The sequence below is a fragment of the Melopsittacus undulatus genome, chromosome 3, assembly GCF_012275295.1.
Source record: "Melopsittacus undulatus isolate bMelUnd1 chromosome 3, bMelUnd1.mat.Z, whole genome shotgun sequence".
Taxonomy (NCBI): domain Eukaryota; kingdom Metazoa; phylum Chordata; class Aves; order Psittaciformes; family Psittaculidae; genus Melopsittacus; species Melopsittacus undulatus.
The window spans coordinates 108005431-108028159 of NC_047529.1; the positions used below are offsets into that span (position 1 = coordinate 108005431).

Consider the following 22729-nt stretch of genomic DNA (forward strand, 5'->3'; position numbering starts at 1 on the left):
TGTAGTGATAGGACAAGGGGTAACGGGTTAAAACTTAAACAGCAGAGGTTTAGACTGGATATAAGGAAGAAATTCTTTACTGTTAGGGTGGTGAGGCACTGGAATGGGTTGCCCAGCAGCGTTCATTGTCTCTTCAATAGAGGAAGGACAGTGGCCTGTGCTACAGGGGAGAGGAGCATCATCTACATGTGAAGCTCAGGCCCAGGTGGCCTGTGGGAGGTGAGGGTATATTTTAACCTGGCTCTGGAGCAGCAAGCAGTTGCTGATAAGCATGGTGTGAACTCCGAGCTGACTGAGGGAGGTTGTGAATGCTCCATCAGTGTTCAAGGCCAGGTTGGATGAAGCCTTGGGTGATATGGTTTAGTGTGAGGTGTCCCTGCCCATGGCAGGGGGGTTGGAACTAGATGATCTTGAGGTCCTTTCCAACCCTAACTATTATATGATTCTATGATTCTACTTGGAAGAAAGTGCGAAGGACCTTATCAGAAGGTGCTTAGGGACTTGCGTTCCCTGTGAAGCTAGCAGAGGACAAGGCGATGCTCTGTTCTTTGCAGAAGGAGCAGCATGCTTGTGATGTGAGCATGCAGGGAAAGGTCAGTGGCATCAAGAAGCCTAGTGGTGAATGCTCAGAGCATCTCCAGGGGCCTCACGGCTTTGCTGGAGAAGTGCTTTGCTTTAATTAGGTATCCGTATCAATATTTTATTAAGGTTAATTTTGTGGGGTTTTCCCTTTCTTCCTCAGGAAGTGGGGTGAGAGCAGACTCAGGTCTTCCTTTAGAGGCAGTACATCACCTCTAAGCAGAGGGAGATGACAGTCCTCCTTGGAGCAGGATAGGATCCCTGCAGACATGGATCTGCTGTGTTTCCTTGTGGAATCCCAGAGGACCTGCCATGAAGGTGCAGCTTCATATTGTGCCCAGTTACTGGTCAGCAGGAGGGGGAATTTCTCAGCTCTCAAATAAAGGAACTGTAACTGAAATCCCAATGGAGCAGAAAACTAAGGGTGGATGATAGCCAGGGCCCAGAGCTTCCTCCATTTCCCATGTATGGTTGATGTCAGCACAAAGCTGGAGAAGACTGCACTGAGCCACTGAAGCACTTAAGCAAGTACTTAACTTCAGGCATTTAAACAGGGATTTCTGGGGGCTCATCTGAATGCCTGGAGTTGCTTAAGTTTGTATTTAGGTGGTTGATTGGCTTGGGGGCTATATAGTTTGGGAAGGGGGAAAAAAGAAAGGACCCTTCCAGTGTTGGTGTTTGTTTGCTGCTGAGTGGTACTTGATGTACTGCAGGTTGTGCTGTAAGATGAGTATGAAGCTTGCTCTCCAGAGGCTTGCAGCCTGATTTTGTCACTATCATATGCTTTTCAGACAGGGCAAAGAGCATGGCTATGGTGCTCCCTGTCTGTCTCCTTGTTGTATCTCAGGGATGAGGCCACTGGGATGTGCACACAGGGCTAAGCCAGGCTGCTGGGCGCTGGTGTTGGGAAAACTACATTAAAGTTCAACTCAAGGATCTCATACCTCAGTGCACATCTGGGCTGTTCAGGGAGATAGGGAAGAGGATGGAGGCACCATGATGCTGCCCTGCTTCCTTCCCCTCTGGGGCTGCCGACCCTCTCAGTGCTGGCATCAGGGGACGAGGAGGGATGAGCCTTACCCTGTTTGAAGTATTACAATCCTTTCAGATGGCATTAGTGCCTTGGCCAGTAACAGCTCTATAATTGAACCTGCTGCTTGCAGGGGATCTGCGCTTCAGTGAGACATTTAAATCTCATTTGTATAATGCCTGGTTGCAATTCCTGCTGAAACATTGCCCTCTGCCTCCAGTGCCCCGGAGCTGTGCCAAACACACGCTTGCTCCAACCTTTGGAGACAGAGGAGGGATCGAGTTTGGCTGGGCAGCAACGTGTTGCACAGCATCCAAGTTTCTAGAGTTTTTGCTTGTTTATAGGACCTTTTGCTTGGCTGATGTATTTCTTTATTTTGCCTCTCCTCCTTTTCTTAATCCCTGAGTCCCATGAAGGCAGGATGGGAGGCATTGGTCAGGTTTGGTCATGTATTATGCAGGGATGAGTTTTTTCCACTTGGTGCTGGTCCAATCCACCTTGGTCTAACAGCAACATCCAGCATCTCTAAAAGGAAAATAGCATTAATTTTAGCAAAGGCTTAAGTTCTTCATTTTACAACAGTGCTGCAAAAGAAGAAAGTGAATCAGAGCCCTCTTGGCTTGCACCACACTCTCCTTTTCTTCCTGGGATGATGCATCCTGGCCCTGGGGACCAGTGTGACCTTCCCAGTGGGTGCAGGCAGGAGGGACAGAGCATCCCTCTGCGGTCCAGCAGCAGCAGCCGGCTGGGTTGCTCATTCCTCCTTGCCGCTCCAGCGATCTCTGCTGTACTGTAATCACACAATTATTATGCCATTAAAATGTCATATTTGCAGAAATCCACATAAACAAGGCATTAGCAGTTGCCAGAAAATTGTAGTTTTATTGCTAATGACCCGCTTTCCCCCTGCAGCACTGCTCCTTGGGTTTTCTTGGGTTTTTTTCCCCTTTTTTTCTTGCTTCCAAGCCATGATTTAAGAGGCAGATGATGAATTACATCTTTGCACCGAGAGGCTTTCAGTCCTTGATGTACAGTTGCAGTGAAAAGCTGTGTCCCTGCTTGCTCCGGGGGTTTGTTGTTTGCCCCTGGTGGCAGGTAGCTTTTTGGGGTGGCTTTAGCAGGTGGTTTTAGTGAGCTGGTGGATAAGCTCTTAGCTACGTGCTGATATGAGATAGAAAATCCTCTCCTCATTGAGTTTTGTCTGTGTCCCTTTGCATGGGGGATCTCTCCCATTGACACCCCCAGGGATGCCCTCAGTGCAGGGTGGTGCTTGGTGGCTGAGGGTGGATGACTACCTCTTGGATATGATTTTCTTCTCTTTCCTGCAGACTCATTGAGTCTCTCAAACTCTCTTAAGCATTGACTGTGTTTCCCATAATTAATACCAGCCATTAAACTGCAATGTTGAAAGAGAAATTACCTAATTCCAAGGGAAAAAAAATGAAAATTTATGACTAGTACATGAGAGAAAATGAATATGAAACTTGGAGAGAGGAGCCCTGTAGAAGATAAATAGGAAGGCAAGTGGAGTATTGACTTGATCCTTTTCTAGTGCAGGGTAATTTGGCTTCTAAAGTGAGTTAGATCATAATAAATTAAATTTAGATTTCAGCACATCAGTTAAATAACTCCCAAGACAGGATTCTGGTGTGAGGAAGAGGTGATAATACATGGCGGAAATATTATAATGAAGACTGTACCCAGTAACCTGTGACCAATGCGCTGTCTCTGGGTGAGTGAAGGGGATTCCTCCTTACACTTTAACTGGCATTCCCTGTCCCTGATCAGGCAACAAGGAAAGGGGGAGTCCCTGGGTGCAGACTGGGGAGGTCTTCTGCCTCCCACCACTTGCATAAGCTGGGAGCTCTTCATCTGAGGATGCTGCCTCACTTTCCCTCTGCTTTGTGCAGTGAGGTTGGGAGGTGGGTGTGTGTCCTGCATCCTAGGATGCATTAGAAAGGATGTGGTTAGTAGGGCAAGAGAGGTTCTCCTCCCGCTCTACTCTGCCTTGGTGAGGCCGCATCTGGAATATTGCATCCAGTTCTGGGCCCCTCAGTTCAAGAAGGACAGGGAATTGCTTGAAAGAGTCCAGTGCAGAGCCACAAAGATGATGAAGGGAGTGGAACACCTCCCTTATGAGGAGAGGCTGAGGGAGCTGGGTCTCTTTAGCTTGGAGAAGAGGAGACTGAGGGGTGACCTCATCAGTGTTTACAGTATGTAAAGGGTGGGTGTCAGGATGATGGAGCTAGGCTTTTTTCGGGGATATCCAGTGGTAGGACAAGGGGCAATGGGTGTAAACTGGAGCATAGGAGGTTCCACGTTAACATCAGGAAGAACTTCTTTACTGTAAGAGTGACAGAGCACTGGAACAGGTTGCCCAGGGGGGTTGTGGAGTCTCCTACATTGGAGATATTCAAGGCCCACCTGGACAAGTCCCTGTGTGATGTACTCTAGGTTACCCTGCTCTTGCAGGGGGTTGGACTAGATGGTCTTTCGAGGTCCCCTCCAACCCTTGGGATTCTGTGATTCTGTGGTTTCACTTAGCCTTGTAGGGAAGTTTGCCTTGGAAAGCTGGAGAACACCCGGAAGATTCAGGAGATGTGGATTGAAAGCAGATGACCAAAGCCAGATACCTACTTCTGGCTGAGAAACTTAACCCAGTCCCTGAGCTTGTTTTGTGGCCAGATAATGGTTAAAATAACACTTTCATCTCCAGTTTATCAGGAGCATCTATTTGCTCTTGATCTCAGATATGTATTTAGTTACCTGATATTTAGGAATCATCCTACTTATAGCTTTCCTCAACCCAAAAAGGAGAGCCTGAGTGAATCGAGGTGGGCTGATGACTTTCAGGTAGAGATTTTATGGGGCTGTTATTCATTGCAGTGTGAACCAAGAATGCAACCATTGGACACAACGTATACGTGGGGCAGAATGAGAAAGAAATGCCATGGGATGAGGCACTGGTAAATTCCATGTGTCCATGTACCACTGGGACCCCCCACCAAGAGGATGGTAGTGGGGTTAGATGGATGCTGGGGAAATGTTGTCCCAGCCCTTTAGGCATGTGGCAGGACCCTCCAGTGCACCAGCACCATGCTCCTGCTGGCCTGACCAGAGCCCTGCTGCCCTTATAGCATGTGCAGAAGCTCCAGTTTTCCTGATGCCATGGCTTCCCATGGGAATCTGCCAGCTGTCAGACACTTGCCCAGATCTGGCTGATCCAAGGCTATTGGGTTTAACTGACAGTTAATAAAACATAAAAGGATACATACACATCCAACACCCCAGAGTGCCATGCGGCCACTTTAAAAAGCCATTTCTCTTCTTATTAAGTTTAGCAAAACCAACTTTTGTTCACAGCATTAAAATTAAGGATCTGCAACTCCGTGGCAGTTGTTTTAGCAGCACCCGGCCTCCCGGGGTCATCATGAAGACCTACAAATGTCAGGCTGCCAGTGTCTGGGCAATGCAATGGGCTCATTTTCCCCTCACCTTTTACTGCCGCAGTAAATCCCCTTTTGCAAGATGCCTTAGAAAAAGCATAAGGAATATTTATCACCCTGTGTACGTTGATCCTCCCGAAAGTCCTCAGGCAGGTTATATCCATCCTCCTCATAAACTTCCTGCAGTGGCCTTACTGGTTTCATAACTTTCTCCCAGACTTGAACAACTTTCTCCCAGTTCATAGAATCATAGAATGGTTCAGCTTGGAAAGGACCTTAGGATCATCAAGTTCCAGCCCCCTGCCATGGGCAGGGACACCTCACTCTACTCCAAAGTAACTTTCTCCTGGTATGGATGGTGGCTTGGGGATTTCTTCTTATCTTCCTGCAATGGGGTTAAGTGCTGGAGTTGCTCCTGAGAAGACCATGGGGTTGCATTGGGGAGGATGGATACAACTTTGTATCTGTAAACCCTGGCATCCCTGGGCTCTGTTGGATGTTTGGGGGTGCTTGTGTTGCTGTGACCCAGGGTGGTGTGGGGCATCCTGTGGCTGGAGGTGCCTGGCTTGGTCCTGCTGTGATTCACTTGCAGGAGCTGGCGCTCCCTCCTCCCCTTCCTTTGCCTAGAGTATATGCACTGCCAGATGCAAGTAAAATCAATTACAGGATAAAAATCGCCCATTTCAAAAGCTTCATTTTGCGATATTAGCAGGGAAAATCAGTTTTGAGATGGTGTGAATTGAAGGGGGGTTAAAGGAAGAAAAGAAGAAAAGATCAATTATTGGATAAGATCACAATTTTCTTAGGGCTGAGATGTCTGTAGATGTTTGCATGTCTCTGTGTTACAGGTAGGCTGAGATCAAAGAGGTTGTGCTGCCGTAACAACGAGATTTTATCAGTGCTGTATTGTGCTCACTGGCTGCCAAGGAACGCTTAAACCCCCTGACAGCATCATGCTGCTGAGGGATGCTTAAACCTCCTGATGGCACCAAGCTGCCAAGGGATGCTTAAACCCCCTGATGGCTGTCGGAGCTGTTGAATAACTCCAAATGCAGCTCCTCCTTCCTTTTTGAGCTGGGGGACCAGAGAGGCACAAGCTTCCCTGCTCTTCTTCCTGCAGTATGGCTGAAGTCCTCGGTGGGACACCTGTTGTAGCAAAGACAGACCAAAATTGGGCTGGGAGGATGATGCCCCCCTTATTTCAGGGTCTTGTTGCTTGAGTGAGCCCTAGGGCAGGGTATGGATGTGGAAACATGGGATTGTGCTTGATGAAACTGCTCCCGTCCCATGGCTCATTCCTGCCTGAAGGGTTACAGGGGTGATGGGGATGTAAAATACCTTTGTTTTGTGGCTGGAGGAAGATCAAAACCCTAATAAGACCTTTGTACTTTAGATTTCTTGAGCCTGTGCTGTCTCTCTGGATCCACCAGGGACCTGAATCTGATTTCCAATTAGTCATTTTAAATTCAAATTGGCAGGCTCCCTTTGACGTGCTGTTTGAAGACCTAAGGAAAAATCAAACCCTGAAGACCTAATGAAGCTCCCTGTTAGCCTGCTGTTGTGGTGCCTGCCCCTGCTGCAGGGTGAGCACCTCTGGAGGGGGGTCAAGTGTCCTCTGGTTTCTTCTCTCTCTAATGGGGCTGACTTTGTGTGTGCAGGGCTTGGACGTGGACTGGGACGACCTTTGGGATCAGTTTGAAGAGCGGAGGTACCTGAGCGCCCGGAGGTGGAAGGGCGGCGAGGACCCATACCGGATCCATGCCTTTAACCAGAGGGAGAGTGAGAGGATCCCCAGTGACCGTGCTGTCCGCGACACCCGTCATCACAGGTTGTGCCTCTTCCCTGGTTTCTCCTGATCTTCCTCATTAAACTCTATTATATGGGTGCATAGGCTCATTCTCCCTCAGGGACATGGTTTTGGGATGCTAGGTGGGCTCTTCACTCATGCCCTGTGGGTGCACTTGAGATTAGTTTTGCCTGGCTTGTATTTTTAGGATTGAATCTTTCACTTTGCTTGAATTCTTGACATGTCTGGAAGCCCTAAACTTATTCATTAAAACCTGTATAAATTATTCCAGGACCATAGAAAAAGAAAGGAAAAGACTTTTTTTGTTGCTCCTTCAGAAAAGTAATGGGTATGTGAGAACCCATCTTTACAATAGGCAAAGTGTTAACTGGTGCTGTGCACTCTTGCTCTGCAGATGAAGCAGTGGTATGGTGCAAGGGAGATAAAATAATGGTTGAGCACTTATTTTGCTCAGCAGAGAGAGGAGCTAATGTCAGAGCTAACTGAGGGGGAGAGGAAGGCAAGAACTTGTTAGGTTCCTAGCCACTTCAGCACCATTGTAATCAAACATATCCTTTGGAGCCCAAAGGACCTCTTGCCAGAGGCCATAAAGGAAGAGCTGCCCTTTGCAGCTGCAGGTTGTTGATGGCTGGTGGGGTTAATTTTTGGTCTGCTGGATAGAGTGATGCTGGTGTAGAAAATACTCCCAAGGTTCTCTTGATGCAATTTTCCTCCTTGTCCTTTGAGGGGGCAGCATACGGGCCCCTGTTGGTGATCCCCAGCCCGCAGCTGGTGCTTCCCAAGGAGCTGTGCCTGGCATTACATCCCAGCCTGTTGGCAGCAGATGTCCTCACCTGCCTTCTCCTGGGAGCCCTTTTGGTGGACAGACTGCTCTGGTGCATGCTCTGTTCTAGGCCCAGCCACAGCACCTTGCTCCCAGGTCAGAGCAGCTCAGCTCCCAGCATCCGATCCGGCTCTGCATTTCCCCTATTCCAGCCCAAAAGCAGCACTTAGGCTGAAGTGCTGAAGCAGCACCAGATCTCCATTCCTATAGCAAGCCTTATGCTTATTTATTTATTTATTTATTCTTTTAGCTCCTCTTCGTAGTGAGGACCAGATGCTCCTTTCTCCAGTGAGGAGCTGTCAGCCCTGATGGACTCCAGTTATAGCTGAGCACAGAGCGAGTGTGCTATTCCTGGAGAGAATTAATGCCAGGGATATTAACCACCTGCCCTATTAAAAGGGAAGATCGACTCAGCTGCCCCCTCACTGTATCCCTGCTGTGCGGTGGCAGCAACCTTGTTCCTGGGCGGGCGGATGCGGCACGGAGTGCTCCTGCAAAAGAGAAGTTCTCATTAAGGAGGAAGCAAGGGCACAGCATGAGGGAGGGGCTGGAGCTAATTGCATTTGCTTCCAATTTCCTTAACCCGGTAATTGGATTCTGATTTATTGAATATGTCTGAAGAACGCTGCGGATGGCGCACCATTAGCCGAGCATTAGAGTGGCCGCAGAGGAAATGGGGCTGTTGGGAGATACAGGGGAGGCAGGCGCTGATGGAGCAGGGAGAAAGGTCTGGGCATAGTGGTCAATGGGGAGAGGAAGGTGCAGAGATAAGCCCTCTCTGGAAAGATAATGCTTGCTCAGGGCAGAGTGTCCCAGGAGGTGCCACAGGTGATGCTCCATCATTACTGTGCAACCTGGGATCTGGATGGGAGAGCACGGATGAGCATGGCCTGCTTGTGAAGCAGGGAGAAGTTGCTGATGGCAGTGCAAGAACATGTAAAGACAGTTCAGCATGGGGCTAACTAGGAGAGGTCCCTCCTGTGAAGGGGAGAGCAGAGTACCGTGGACCAGGCTACCAGGAGGGATGGGAAGCCCTCAGAGCTGCAAGACCTGCTGGAGGCTGTGCTTAGAGACTTGGGTTCAGTGGCAAACCTGGCTCAGTCTGCTTTGTGTGAGCCAGACTGGAAGTGCTCAAGCTTGTTTGAGGGGGAACCCATAGAGTGGGACCTTAATTCTGCTCCATCTGACCTAGGGGAAGGTACATCCTAACACAGGCCCCACACCAAGGGGCAGCACCGTGCCAGGAGCTGTACTGAGGGGCACCACTATGCAAGGGGCTCATGCCCAGCTCACATGAGGGGTCAGGAGACTTTGGAGAAGGTCTCACCTAACTCTTCAGTTCATCACCATGGGCAAGCAGGCTCTCCCCAGCCTCCCACCCAGATGTTGTTGCCTGAAGCATCTAGCTCTGCAACCAGGTTTTCAGCATGTTTGTTCTCCATTTATTCTCTCTTCTACATGACAAGTGGCAGCACCAAGACTTACAGACCTGCAGACCATAGTAATGCCCTGAGACCAGCATCTCATAATCTTGATCCAGGGTCTGGGACATGGGAATGCTGCTCCGTACAGCTTCTCTGTAGGATGTTTTTCACCAGGATAGTTGCAGAAGGTTTCCTGGAGTTTTCTTTGCTGATCCAGCCAAGCACCTGGACTTGCCAACCATATCTAAATGTACAAAATCTGGCAAGGGCTGAGCAGCAAGCTCCTTGCCAGAGGAGGCCTTGGAGAGGGCAAATACTTTCGTCAGGGTGGGATGTGGTACTGACAGCCAGTTGCTTAGCAATGTTTGCTGGATTGATTTTGTTTTTAGACTGCAGCCAGTGGAATAGTTTCAGATGGAGAAGAATTGCAGTGCTCCAAGGAATCTGAGCTGGAGAAGCCACGGGGGCTCTCTTTGCCTGCCTCTGGCCAGTGCAGGGCTGCAACCTTGTGCTTGGTTTGTGGGTGATTTCAGCCAGGGAAATGTCATGGCTTCTATTGACTGCATTATGTTCCTTGTCCTGGGAGATCTCACAGCTGGAGCATTGCTCCTGGTGACCTGCCTGTATTTCACTGCCATTAATGGTGTTCCTGGTTGCATGTTGACTAGGGATGCCTATTCTCCTTGCATGGTTCTGTGGTGGAATATCTCACCCCCACCAAAAGTCAGGGGTTACAAATTCCCTTGACCACACAAACAGGCCAGACCCAGATCTAGGTGACACATCCACATCACATGCTGCCAGCTGATGCTGCTGGAGTGGATGGCTAGTCCCTCTCCTTCATGGTAGCCACATGCCATTGGGATTACCTCATCTCCACATCCCACCTTCTGCTACTCCCACTGACAAACCACAGGACCATAGCAGCAGGAGTAAGTCAGTGCCAGGCATGCTCACAGCAGGACAGGAGCTGAGGTTTCCAGTACTGCTCAGTGGCTTGGAAAGCCAACAGGGAGGATGCGTCGCCTCCAGCCAGGAGGTTTTGTCATGATGGCTCCTGGGCTTTCTCCATCTGTGGCAGACAGCTCCTGGGGAGCTCTGGTATTCACCATCAGTTGCTCCATATGCTGCCTAGGCTGACCTCCGCCTCCCAATAGATGTGCAGATGCTGTTGTGGCTGCAAGTTAGGCTGGGACTGTGAGTTATGACCAGCACCAACCTGAGCTGGGGTTTGTGCTCACTGATGGAATGAAGCAGAGAGGCGAAATCAGGGACAATGAGAGTAGATGAGAGGATAGTTGCTGCAGGAGAGGTAAGAGCCGTCAGCAGACCTCTCTAGCTATTGCAAATCACGTCAGCCAGCCTCAAGCATCCCTGCTGCCTGTTTTCCTCTATTCATCTTGCTTTTTTTCTCTGCAGCACCAACATGAGTTTAGTAGTGCTGTCTCAAGAGCTAGTGGAGCAACAAGGCCAGGGATGGAGCCCTCTCAAATCCTGACATAAGGCAATAAACCTCTGAATTTCTGAAGCTCCCTGCCTCCCCAAGTCCCAAGTGTTTTACAAGAGGCTCTACCTACCCAGTTAAACTTGAAATTTACAGCTGCTTGAGGGGTATGTATCTAAAAGAGAGAAAGCAGCTGCTAAAATCCAATTATGATTGAAATGCAAGGCTGGCAGGGATACTGGCAGATATGAATATCAGGCATTGCACCCTGCTGAAGATGAGCATCCTGGCAACTGAGGACCTGGATCACACTAACTTGTGCCCTCTAGAAAAGCTCTGCCCTTATATTCTGTCCTATTCCCTTTGTGGGGAACATCACATGCTGTAAGATTTCTTCTGGTTTCTTCACTTAAACCCCCATGCAGTGCCAGCTGGAGAGTGTCTGTTGTAGAGGAGAGCTGTCCAGGGCTAGCTGCTCTGCTCATAGGATGGGTTCATGGAGGGATGGGATGATGTGATGCTTGTGATGCTCCCCTAGGCCAGAGAGCTGCTGTCTTGCGTTCTCAAGGTCCATACATGTCAGGATTTCAGTCCTGGAGCAGAACCACCACAGAGTTATTTTGACCCATTAATTGCAGTGTGCATCCCAAGGATGGAGAGGCTGCACCTTCAGCTTTACATTGGAGCACCTCTAGTTGGGGTGGTCAAAAATACCTGACAGTGCAGTGCATGGGGATGACTGGGAGGAACCTCTGCCAGGTGTGGTACCCGTGTATGGCCACAGGTACGTGGGGCTGACTGCTTACCTCTGCCCCTATGCACCTTCCCTGTGTCCCATGCAAACACGTTTGGTGTGCAGGAAGTGAAAGCATGTGTAGTCAGCCATGTGCAGATCACTTGAGGGCAGCTGTATTGCAGGCAGGTTTTGAAGTGGCTCCATTTTTGGCTGAGCTGATTGCATCCCAGGAGTGGCAAGCAGTCAAGTGCGTTGAGGATATTGTAATATCTTCTTGGAAGTGAAGATTTGAAGAGGAGAAAAGTAGATTTTGACAGCATTGCCTTTGGCTTAGCATGTTTATGATCCCTTTGGACATTTCTCATTGCCTTGTCTTCCTTCAACTTCCTTGCCCACTAGACCAAAACCACTTTGAGATGAATTGAGGTGAACACTGGGTCTCAGCAGCTAAAAATGCATTTTGTACCCCACATAGGGATTTAGTCGTCTTATCTTTCTTGGCTGGTTTCTTGAGTCCCCAGAGGAGGAACTAAATGTCTGAGGACGTGTGGAAAAACCCATCCTATTGCACAGACAGTACAGAGGTGGGGATCTGCTCCACCATTCATGGCAAAAGCAAGTAGGTACCTAATGCAGGTGGCCAAACACACTTTGAAGTTGAGGGAAGGTTTGCAGGGATGTTACCCAGATGGACCAAATCTAGAGGTTTTCCTGGTTTATGGTTGCCTTTTCCTTTGCTGCCTCCATCCGTTTCTCACTGTGGTCTCTGGACTGTAGCTGAGCTAATCCAGTTCCTTGCATAATGCAGACCAAGTCCTGAGGGATTCTGTTATTTTTACAATTTGCTTATTCAGGCTGTGTCTTGTGAGTTGCTGACTTGTAGATTAGGGAAGAAGTGATGCGGATAGGGGGGTGTGTGCACATGGTATCCCTGTGCCTGGTGCTGCTGGGTGCATCTGCTTGGGACAGAGGGGTGGTGGGACAGCAGGGAGCAGGTTATGTCTGAGCAGAGCTGTCTCGAGTGCAGTGGGGTGGACCTCTCTCCATGAGGATGGATGGAGTGATACAGTCTAAGATGTGAGGGAGGGAGGCAAGTGAGGAGGATGGGGGAGAGAGAATATTCAAGTGCTCCCACATCTCTGATCTCAACATTGGTGAAAGCTGGAGATGTCCTCATGCACACACATGTGCATGCTGCTGGCTTTGCTCTGTCCTGCACCTTCCTGTGTGGGATGGGTGTCCCTTGTAAGTGCTCACCCATAGGAAGTGCATAATGTCCTGCGGGGAGCAGACCAGCAGCACCTTGTGTGGGCTGGAGGTGGCTGGATGCAACGGGCTACGGGTCTCTTCTTGCTTTTGGGGTTTGTTATTAGCTGCTGTGTGACTGCCAGCAATACCCCAAAGGGGTTTTCTATCCCTTGATCTATTATTCCAGCTGTTACCACTGTTCTCTGGGCAGAGCCAGGGCATTTGTGATTTCATTACAAAATGAGGCTTGTCATATTTGGCCAAAGTCGTGTATGTGTGAAGGCTGTTCCTGGCTCTCTTGCCTGCAGAGCATATGCTGAGGCTGAATTAGCTGTGTAAGGGAAGATCTGGGATCCCCACGCTTTTGGTCTTGGTTTCCTTATTTCTAGTGACAGACAAGAGCACAGCATGATCCTGCAGCAGAACAGTTAATGGTGGAAGACACATTTGAGATAGAAGTAGGAAATTAGGAAGTGTCATGATTGCTTTTGTCTCTTGGACACCAGACCCCAAGAGGTTAGCACTCTACATTCTTAGGCTGAGATCTCTGGATGAAGATATGAGAACTGTCCATCAAGTAGAGCAGGGGCTGTGTGTCATGGGGATAAGCTAGGACTGCCTGTATTGGCCAAGGTTTTGTTTCTGCCTTTGATTAGCTGGCCTTTGTGGCCTGTGGAACTTTCACAGGCTGGGCAATGTTTCAAGAGAGAGAATTGCTCATGCCTCTGCTGTGCAACCTGGTAACACTTTGACAATGATAGAAATAGCTAACACAGGCTGGTGATGTGAGAGAAAGTATCTTATGTTCTCTATCTTATATTAGTGCAGTTGGGCAGCTGAAAGTCAGTGAGAGACACAGCTTTGGGCAGCCAGCTTGCTCTCCACACTATTGACAACCACTGATCAACCATTTAGGATCCAGACATACCATCTATATAAAAGGGAATTGCCATGTGATGCTGGATTTCTTTCCTTTTTCTAGGGAACTTTCATTGTTATTTCTTCTCATTGTAGTTATCCTGTTTCCAAGCTCTTCATCTCTCCAGGAATCCAGACCTTTGTTATACAGGTTGGTTACCAGCACAGTCATTTTCCCTAGCTGGGAAAAATTGCTGTCTGCTAACAAAAGGCCTAGTACAGAGCTCCCCTTATCAAAACCCACTATCTATTGGTTGTGCTGGAGTTTATACCTGCTGTTTAGACTACTGTGTTGATGGAGAGCTGAAACTTTTGGATGAACTGAAGCATGAAACCCAAAATTCAAGTTAGAGGATGCAAACAGGGAAGGTCCCATCTGGCCAAAGACTTAAGGGTGAGGTGTAGTTTGAGTAAGGATGTGCGCTTACTACACACCAGTTATTTTGGCCTCCCAGCCCCCATCAAGCAGCTGTACCAGCACCTCATGGTTCTGATGGCCAGTTTGTTGCCCACTGCTGATGGGCCAACACTGTCTTTTGTGTGCCTGTTGACTAAACCTAACCCATCTATGACTATAGGTGGGCCAAAATCTGAGTCTTTCACTCAGAAGTGCTCAGTTCTGCGCTTTGTAGATTCAGCCTATCTGGAGTGTTTGCCACACACAGAGGCATTTTGTACTTAGTCTTCTGGGTGAATTTGAAACTCCAAGGAGGTTTAAGCAACAGATATGTGATCAAAACCCAGAGAGATTGTTTTCAGGTAGCACAGAGAACAAGGAGTATTGAGCTCTGCAGTTGCTGGCAGCTAAGCAAGGAAAGCAAGACAGCCATTAATCAAAAACAGGCACTTTGTAGAATCAGAGAATAATTCAAGTTGGAAGGGACCACAGGAGGTCTCTGCTTGAAACAGGGTCAGCTATGAAATCAGTGCAGGTTTCTCTCATTGCAGAAACCACTGAGCCCTCTGGGGCTCCTGCCTCTCCAGCTTGGCCCAGCGTTTTGTAAGAGCTGACATAGTTTACAAACCTTGATTGCAGCACACGTAGGTCATAGCTCTTCTCCCCTAGCTGCCTGTGTTTGTGTAACAGGCTTTGAAGTTGCTAGAGTCTTGGATTTATCCATCTCTCCTATCTTGCAGACCCTATGGGTCTAATTGTGCACTCACTCATAACAAGTGCATCTAAATGAGAGCAGGGGTTAGTGCACATAGAAGCATGTTTGCCAAAGCCTCCCAATCCTGCTGCCTGCCATCTTTTCCAGGACTGCTCATTATGTCAGTAGTAGATCTGTGTATTGCTGTATTGCCACCCTGATGGAGGACTGCTGAACTGAGTGGAAACCTTCATCCATGTGCTTCACAAGCAAGGATCTGTGCTGCTGCTTGGGTGATGCTGATATGTTTGGTGACCTCAGGCCATAGGGTGATGGCCAGACCATCACACCAACATCCACTTGTCCTTAAGAGCTTGTTCTTCCCTCCTCAGATGTGACAGATCTTCTGCCATAGTCCATGTTGGCTCCACAGGTGCTTGTCCTGGGATTTAGCATGATCCCTGAGCCTCCCTCGGGGGGAGAGAGACTTCCAAGTGCTGAGATCCCAACTCAACCCTGGATTTTGCTCTGATGTCTGAGACAGCCTGTGATGCTGCTCTGCCCTCCAATCCCTGCTTAATCACTCCCTGGAGCTGGTGGCAGTGGGTCCAGTCAGCCAACATCGCCTCCTTTACAGAGACAGAAGGTGATTGTTACCACCAGGATAACTGCATCAAGGCCAAAGGACTCCCACACTGTTGGTTTTGGAGGTCCTATATCTTACTTACCCTGACAGCAGAGTGGCTCTGCTCAGCTTTTTGCCCAAGTGACGCTGAGTTGCCCTGGAGTCACAGGTTCTGGATGCTCATGGTCACCGAGGGGACAGGATCTGAAGTGAGTCACTGCAGTTTCATATCTTGAGCAGCTGCATAGGGAAAAGGCAGTGTGAGGGGGTTTCATTAAAAGCGGTACTGGGAAGTGATGCTGGGGCAGGGGGAGGTGGGTGCATCTTCAGGAGCAGGGTTGGTTGTGTGGATGCTGTAGGGAATGGCAAATGTGGCAGTGCTTGCTCTGCAGCAGTGGATTTTCAATGCTATTCCTCTTCCTGGATTTTCTTGAGTGAGAAGGGTGAAGGCAACTCTTGGGAAGGAGTTGAGGACTGAGCTAGACCACATGAGAAGCTGATGGAAATGTACAGGCAAGTGTTTTGAATGCAGGAGGATGTGTCAGTTAAGTGGCTGTATTACTCATTTCTTTCCTGAAGGGCAAAGGTAGCTGTATCTGAAAGAGCTGTATGAGGAGTGTGAGTTATGGCACCTGTCTGCACAGTGAGCAGAAACCATTCCTGAGCCGTGCTCTTGGCTTAAGGGTGTCTGCAGAGCAAAGAGGATTGGCAGTGTGGGGACTTGAGGAGCTCATTGGACCTTGGTGTCTTGGAGCCTGGCTTCTGGTGACTCTGGACTGTTCCAGCAAACAACATGGTATAATATTAAATGTCCTGCTGCTGTGATTTATTTCTCCAAGTTGTCCCAGCTCCACAGTGCCTCTTCCTAGCGGGTAGGGAGATCATTTGTATGGGACAGGCATCCTCCCAAGAAGAGTCCTAGGAGCTCAGTCAGGAACAGACACGGCTTCCATCCCAGCTGTCCCTTCCTTGGAGAACACCTTTATTTTGTTTGGACTAGTGTTTTGCTTGCCAAAAATTGCTGTTTTAGAGAGCAAAAAAGCTGCAAATGCTTCCACAGCCACCCTACTTCCCTCCCATCCCCATGTTAGGTTTCCTTCACTAAGTTATTTCTGTTTTGTTTCACCATGAGACAGTTTTGATTTCATTTTGGAAATTCCCCATCCAACTGTGTATTTCTCTGAGAAAAATGCACACACAAAATAGGTCTGGGTCAATCTCAAATGACCCTTTCCTTGCCCTTTTCCAAGTCCTCCATCTGCATTCCAGCCCTATATTGGTAGCCTTGCGGAGTGTTGTGCGTTGTACCACACAAGGACTGCTGTGCAAGCACTGGGGACTTCTGTGCAGTCCCTATGGGAATTTGCTTCAGCAGTTGGTTACGCTCATGAGAACAGGTTTATGGTTGGGATGGAAGAGTTAGGAGAGCCCTTGGGATTTCCCTCTGGTGTAGACTAAGGCAGTGGTGCAACAAGTGAAGAGAACCCCTCAGAGCTGGCACTGACAGCAGTGCCTGGGGACAAGAAGGGACTTGGACTAGTGCTCTGGTGCCAGAGCTGTGAAGCTCTTGGCTGAGTCACAGCGCCTTGGTTTAAAGCATCCCCTGTACCTGAGGACATAGGATAGGACAAACAGAGCAGGCACAGGCTTTGGAGCAGGGCTTTGCCTCCATTAATATTCTACAGAAGTTTAGTGTTGAGAAGTAACTGCTGGTTAGATGTACTGCTAGCCCAGAGCTGAGATGCTGTCTCTCCATCAGTACCACGTGTCTCTCTCCAGGCTCCAGTCCCTTGCTCAGTCCCTTGAGAAACAACAGAGCTAGTACTGCCAAGGCTAATTATTCCTCAAGACAGAAGACATGTGATAAAATATTAACCTTTTTCAAAACCAGAGCCCCAGTTAATTAGCTCCACTTTTGCAACACATTCACCCAGAGATAAAAGCTGGTTCCCCAGATATCTGTCTGTGGCACAGGGATCTTTTTGCATGTCCCTGTCATGATGGGCAGTGGAGAGGAGGGAGGGCTGGAATTTAATACCAAACAGTGACCTGCCCGTTTCTGTGCCCTGAGGACAAGCCACTCCATCTCAAGGTGAGCGATGGCTGGGTACCAGCACTGCTGCTCTTGCTCGAAAGGCTGAAGATGGAACACCCTGGGTTACATCCCTGTTGTCAATGCCACGTCTCTGGACCCAGCCTGTGGGGTCTGTGCGGGTGGACAGGGCTCAGCAGAGCTGTGTGAACGGCTGTATTTTGGTTCTTAGATTATTTAAGAAAAAGGCAGGAGATGACAACTTCAGGATAAACTGAAAGCAAAGCTCTCAGTGAATCTAAAAGTTGAAATGCAGAAAAAATGAAGGACAAAAGGATGTTATTCTCATCCTGAAAAGGAAAAAAAAACATTTAGATCTCAAATGTTTTTGTTGCTTGTAGTCATCTAGAGATGACAGGCTGTATTTAAAAGCAAGTGATTTTGAGTATCAGATGAAAAGTACACACTGGGCTCCTCTGGAACAAATGATGTGCTGGAGTGGAAGTGATGCTCTGCTGTGCGTCAGCTGCTGCAGGAACCACTGGTGGGAGGACGTGGGAAGGCCATGGCAGTCACTGAGCTGGGGAGAGAGCTTTTTCCTGTTGGAGGAAGGGACGGGGGTCTCTGATAGACCAGGACTGACCATAGTCCCAGCTGTGGCCCTCGAGGTGGGCAAACACTGGTCAACCCATGGAAGCATGGGGTCTTCTCTTTAAACTCCATATGTCTCCTTCCATGTAATGCACAGGGAAGATCCTGGGCTTTTTATAGGGAAGAGAAAGCCTTGCTTGTCTTGGTATCTTTCATAGGGAGCAACGTCTTGCCCACCTCAACCATGGTGGGGCCTGCTGATGATTCATGATGGACATAGATAGCTTCATCACCAAATGCTTCGGCATTCCCAGGGTGCCATTGATCACTCTCTGCTGGAGCCATCCTCTGCCTTTGACCACTGTAATGTATTGACCACTTGACTCATAGTTATTACGTGCCATTGATTACTTTGATAGCTTGCCCCAAGTAATTCTGATAGAATGAAGTTGTTTGTTTAACTTTTGTGCTTCTCTTGGTATTTCTATCGACCCAGTATGTTTGTATAGGCTGAATTCAAAGTCAAGCATTAGCAAGTGATGGAACTAATTCTCCAAGGCTCGCTACTATTGATAATTAAGGCCATGCCACTGTTTTTTACATCAAACTCTTGTTTGTTTTTTCAGCTACTCAGCACCTTAAAATCCTATTCCACCAACTGTAGCAAAAGGAGGGTGATCACGGAAAATATTTCAGGGCCATTTGGGTGGATTTTTGCTATAAGAGCTGCAGATCCCTACATGCTTTCGTGTTTTTGAGCTGTCACAGCGTGGGGATGAGTTTGTGATCCTCCAGTTATGACTAAGGAGGTGTTGTGGGGATGGGGACTTTATCTGCTTTCATTTGCCATGTGGTGCCAGGAAGTTCTGGTCAGAAAGCATCCTCTTTAATGAATCTTTACATCCGTGGTTCTGACCCTCTAAGATATAGTTTTAGGTTGTCCTGGTTTCTAAAGACCTTCAATAAAGGATTGATGGTTTTCCAGGAAGGTGCAAGGTGCCAGGATTTGCTTTGACTTTCACCACATGAAAACCTCTGCTGCCAGCTCTGGTTGCAGTGAAACTGGCATCGGAAATCTGGCCACATTTTAAAATTCTACTGAAAACAGAGAAAGTTCTTTTATTGTTATTATTATTTGTTGTCTATTTTTTATTCTTCTCGGCTCCTTTTTTCTTTTTTCCTCAGTTCTGAAGAAGTAAGGGGAGGGGGGGAGTCAAGAAGCAAGTCAGACCCTGAGTCTGTGTTGAGAGCCCTAGAAGACTGAATTATTCATGAGCTGCTTTGAAAATCAAGACACACAATCTGGTTTAACTTGTTTTTAAATGCAGCCCTGCTATTCTCTCCTTCCTTTTTAGTAGGTTCATTTTTTTCCTCCCCTCCCCTTTTTCAAAGACAAAACTCCGGCGAATCTTTAATGAATTATAAATGCATCATCATGTCAGTTTTGAGGCTCGCAGGCAGCAGCACATCAGGTTATTTTTACTGTCTTGCTTTTCCCCCTTTCTTCGAATTTAGCTGTTTGATTAATTTTTTAGATATCTATCTTGCAGGGAAAAGAAAGAAAGAGACCGAAAGAAGCAGTGAGTTAGAGGAAATACTAATTGTGCACTACCCAAATATAGCACTGTTTCAATTTCCAGAAGCTTTCAGGCAAGCACTAGCTGTGACCGTCACATTTATGGTAGCACATTGATGATGGAAAGCTGAGAAGACTTCTTTCATTAGCAGCTGCATCTTCTACCCTTGGGAGGGCTTTCTTTTTTGCCTGTTTTCTGGTATTTTTGTGGTAGCATGTGCTGGGGAGGAGAGAGGTGGGGACTTGGACAGGTTCCTCTTGGAGCCTGATCTACAGCCAGAAATGGTTCAGTGCCCTGGCAGTGTTTTCCTGATGGTATTCCATACAGTTTTATACAATTACATCTAGTTAAAGCCTGCTGAATAATTCCTTGTTAGCTCTGATGTTAACCACCACTGAGTATTTGTTGCAGATGTGCCTCCTCACCCTCGCTTAAGCCCTTGCACACCCCCAGATCGTCTGCTCAACAGGGGATTCCTCTTTTGATGGCCCCCATTCTCCCAGCCCCAGCAGGCGCTGTGGCTATTGCATGCCACCCTCAGGGTTTTCCAGTCCCTTTTTGGGAATGTCAACCCAAGGCACATGCCAGCCCAGCACAGAGAAATCCTATTGACCTTTTTCAAGGGTAGGTTTTCACTTTTGGCAAGGCAAAACTGATCTGGCATCCCCTGAAATCATGTGGCATCGCCTGCTGACATCTGACTCTTCATCCCTTCTTACTTCCTTTTGTTATAGCTGTTCTCTGGAGTCCTCCACCTTCCAGCTGGTTTTTCAGCTTCTCTTTGCTCTAGGCCTTTTGGTGTTTTGATAGCACCTGCCTGCTGAGATGGAACTGCAGGACCAGGATAGACTCAAGAGAGTCTATAGATGGTGGCAATCGCTACAGCCACTGCTCTTCCCATCATGATATAAAGGTCATGTATGTGCTCTGAGCTATGACATTCACATTCAGATTGTGATGTGTCCTGGTGGAGTGGTCAGCATTGAAGCTCTTGGTGTTATAGATGAAACCCCAGAGCTTTCTCAGTGGGTCTTTGTCCCAGACCCAAGTGTAGAATGTGCAAACAGCCTATTTACTGCTAACATCTGTCCCCTGGCATGGGCCTGGGTGCCAGCCAGTGCACGTGGTGCATGGTGGCACTGGAAATGCTCAGCAAGGCAGACCATGGCCAGCCCTCTGCTTTGCAGCCTCATCTTGATTGATGTGAGGCAAAGTGTTGACAAAGAAGGAGGAGGAGATGCTGGCCACTAGGAAGTGTGGGAAGACAAAGTAGGATTTTGAGTCTCTGAAAGCTGAGTGACATGAGGTAACATGCAGGAAGGATGGTTTGAGGAAGAACTGTGAAGCTTAGTTCTGTGAATGTACAGTCCTGCTCTCTGAGTCTGCCTAAAGTTGTATGTTCAGTATCAGTCTGCAATAGTGAATAATTTGTAGGAGTCCACCAGGGCACAAAGTCATGGGATACTCTTTTTCTTCTCTCACTGGATAAAATAGCCTTTAAAAAATTATTCCAACTTCCAATCAAAACATTAAAGACAATGAACTGGGTGGACACTTTGAATAGAATCATAGAATGGCTTTGGTTGGAAAGGACCTTGGGGCTCGTCCGGTTCCAGTCCCCTGCCATGGGCAGGGACACCTTCCACTGGAGCAGGTTGCTACAAGCCTCGTTCAACCTGGATGGGCACTGCCAGGGATGGAGCGGCCACGGCTTCTCTGGGTAACCTGTGTCTCACCACCCCCATAGTGAATAATTTCTTCTCTATGTTTAATCTAGATCTCCCCTCTTTCAGTTTACAGCCATTCTTCCTCATCCTGTCACTACATGCCCTTGTATAAAGTCCCTTTCCAGATTTCCTGTAGCTTCCTTTAGGTATTGGTACCCTTTTCCTGGGGTATAACAAAATTGCTCTTTGTCCTGTTCTTTGGTTCTGATGTTTTCTTAATTCCCTTGTCTGAGAGCTGGGCCACAACACAGTGCTGTTCTCTTCTGCACCGTGGGAGATGAGTTTCTGTGCAGAAGTAAATGTCTTTGATAAACAGCTTGACTTAGCAGCACTGTATGCTTACTATTTATTGGAGTAAGGGATGAGTGACTGTTTAAAAACAGGATTCTTAGGGCAGTGTTCTAGTGTCATGATTAAAAGGCAGTGGAGAGCCTGACCTAAAGATATCTTGTGTAAATTGGGATTTAGCCACAGGTCTTACCTTTTCTCTGAATTCTTTTGATTATTTTTTGTTTTGGTGGATAAGATGTTCCAAAGGACCTAAGTTCTTCTGTGGGATGAGGACAAGGGCAACTATGACATGTTACAATCTGACACCTTTGAGTGTTGTATAAAGGCATCTTTCCTGCTCCCCAGTGGTGCTAACCCATGATGTATAATCATGGAGCCAGTGGGGCAGGATGTCTTGTATTCTGCACCAGCTGTGACTGGTGTGGATCCCTGGGGTGCTGCTGAGGATGAAGGAAACCATTGTGTGCTCAGATGTATCGATTACAAGCAGATCATCACTCAACACCCGTGTTGTCACATTCTGGGCAGTTTACCTCTGCTCCCAGGAACACTTTTAACAGTGAGCTTTAATCTGGATTCCAATTTTAAATCTAAATTTCATGTGAACCCTTAGGGAAAAAAAAGTTAAATTGTGTTGTTAAAAACAAAACAAAAGGTGGAATTTACTGTGAGGGTGGTGAGGTACTGGAATGGGCTGCCCAGAGAAGTTGTGAATGCTCCATCCCTGGCAGTGTTCAAGGCCAGGTTGGACGGAGCATTGAGTAGCATGGTTTAATGTGAGGTGTCCCTGCCCATGGCAGGGGGATTGGAACTGGATGATCTTAAGGTCCTTTCCAACCTTAACTGTTCTATGATTCTATGAACTTGTCTGAGAAGAACCGAGGGTGGTGATGGGAGGTGAATGTTATGAAGAAGGCCACTGACCCCTCTCTGTGCTCTAGTCATGCAAATACTGAACTGTCGTATCCCATTTATACAGTTGTACGAGACTGATGCATTGACTGTAACATGAGCAGTGCTTCTTGGGTTTTCCATCCCTGGAGGGCATGAAGTAATGACTTTATGAAAGGTACTCTGCAGTCAGACAGAAGTCTTTGGGCTTAATGCATGGATAACTGCAAAATGCTGGGATAAATGCCAGAGACTGTAACCCAGAGGTCAGCTCAGACAGTGCAAGGTGCTGTCCAGCAGTAAGCTCCATGAATGCATTAGTTTCCATACAAGTTGGCACATACATTGCTCTACAGCTCTGAATTGCAATATGCTCAGGGTCCCTATTTTTAGAGTATTTTCATGGAAGTCACCTGTAATTTTGCTTCAGCTCAAAGATAGCATTTAGG

At 47.9% G+C, this 22729-nt stretch overlaps 1 protein-coding gene across 2 annotated transcripts in view; it reads left to right on the plus strand.

The window, feature by feature from the left end:
* GALNT14 (polypeptide N-acetylgalactosaminyltransferase 14) overlaps positions 1-22729 on the plus strand; it is a 97810-nt gene that overhangs the window by 31341 nt on the left and 43740 nt on the right. For both annotated transcript variants that reach the window (XM_034060670.1, XM_034060669.1), the window contains exon 2: positions 6714-6883. In XM_034060670.1, the coding sequence (XP_033916561.1) occupies positions 6714-6883 (170 nt within the window). The remainder of the gene's footprint in view (positions 1-6713; positions 6884-22729) is intronic.